General features: G+C 41.3%; 1 protein-coding gene across 4 annotated transcripts in view; it reads right to left on the bottom strand.

Moving 5' to 3' along the window:
• The window catches only part of LOC104788277 (probable methyltransferase PMT1), an 8,030-nt gene that overhangs the window by 3,105 nt on the left and 3,429 nt on the right, over positions 1-1,496 (bottom strand). The window contains exons 3-6 of one of the 4 annotated variants that reach the window (XM_010514029.2): positions 1,294-1,448; positions 1,028-1,192; positions 762-944; positions 90-684 (exon numbers count right to left, since the gene is read on the bottom strand). In XM_010514029.2, coding sequence (XP_010512331.1) covers positions 90-684; positions 762-944; positions 1,028-1,192; positions 1,294-1,448 — 1,098 coding nt within the window. The remainder of the gene's footprint in view (positions 1-89; positions 685-761; positions 945-1,027; positions 1,193-1,293; positions 1,449-1,496) is intronic. The other 3 variants (XM_010514016.2, XM_010514036.2, XM_010514023.2) reach the window with 3 other exon arrangements.

The raw sequence follows: 1,496 nt of genomic DNA, 5'->3' as shown, positions 1-1,496 counted from the left end.
AGTGTGCATTCATGTTCTCAGATATGCAATATCACAAAACGGAATTGTGTTCTCTGTCAATGAAAAGAAAGGAGAAGAATGAAACTCACGGTCACTGTATTGAGTAATGCAGGATTCCATGTTTACACCATAAACAGCATCGGGGTCACTGTCAGAATTGCAAAGAGGAGGCTGGGTTCCAGGTTCTCTTCCCAAATAACAATCGTTTGTCAAAGGTTTTTGCCAAATTACAGTCTGATTCCTTTTCGCAGCTATTGTCCAACACATACGCCCCACAAGAGCACTCATTTCTGTCCAAATTCTGAGGTCCTCTTCATCTTGTGCATATGCTTCTGGAGATGAATATGCAAAATAGCCACCAGGTCTTAGCACCCTGTCTAGCTCGAGAAGAAGTATACCATCTCTTTGAAGCCAATCAATTCGGCAACGTGAACAATGTGCAAGTTCAAAGGATCTGCTCGGGTATGGGAGCCTCTTGGTCCCTAGAACACCGAGGTATGCAGGGATTCCTCTCTCAAGAGCAAATTGGATTTGGTTCTGATGAACATCATTTGGCGCCAAGGACATTGTCATAATCTCTGATGCAAGAAGATAACCGCCAAAGCTTGCAACACCACAGCCAACATCAAGAAATGTCCTCAGATTACCCCCATTGTTCAAAATATTGTTTGGAAACTTAAGCATCTGCAATTTGCAAGACTGGTATCAGTAATAGGAAAAGGCATATCTCTGTTGCACATAATCTATAGTAACTGCCTTACATTTGCCATTGATGCAATATACTTATCAGCACCATAGTGAAAATGTGTGCCTCCACCGGGGAAATTGATTTTTGCACCTTTGACAACCATCCAGTTTTGATCAGACTTCTCATGCGCAAGGTGAGTATGAGGAATATTCACTTTCCAAACTTCGTCTCTGCTTTTCGGCCACTTGATTGGAATCTACACATTATCGACAGAGAAATTAGCTTCAAAATAAGTCAAGACACTGATCTTATCCACCAGAGCCAGAGGAAATGACCAACCTTATACCCTGGAGGAGGAGGAATCAAGCAGTTAAATCGCCTCTCAGGAGGAGGGCAGTGGCGTTCATAATGCTCCATCAAAGACAAGTCAAGCTTCAATCTCATCTGGTATATAAGATTCCTATCTAAGCAGGGAATAAGCTCTGAGTGCCGATCATCACACACCTTTGCAAGAAAAAAAACAAAAGAAACAAATATTAAACCCACACTGTTTTAATCAATCAGTCAAACGAACAAGCGTAAAATTATTATCTAACACAACTCACAGGAAAGCTTCTTGGTGTGAAACCATCATTGCTTCCATCTTCTACATAAAACGAGGTAGAAGAAGAAGAAGAAGAAGAAGAAGAAGAAGAAGAAGAAGAAGAAGAAGAAGAAGAAGAAGAAGAAGAGTCATCCTTTTTGGTATCATCGTCATCACCACCTAACCCAAGTTTCCTCCCATACTCAATAGCTGATGCTCCATGGT

Source organism: Camelina sativa, chromosome 1 (genome assembly GCF_000633955.1).
Source record: "Camelina sativa cultivar DH55 chromosome 1, Cs, whole genome shotgun sequence".
Lineage (NCBI taxonomy): Eukaryota > Viridiplantae > Streptophyta > Magnoliopsida > Brassicales > Brassicaceae > Camelina > Camelina sativa.
Note: the sequence above shows the minus strand (reverse complement) of the source record. Positions and strands in the feature narration are given on the sequence as shown.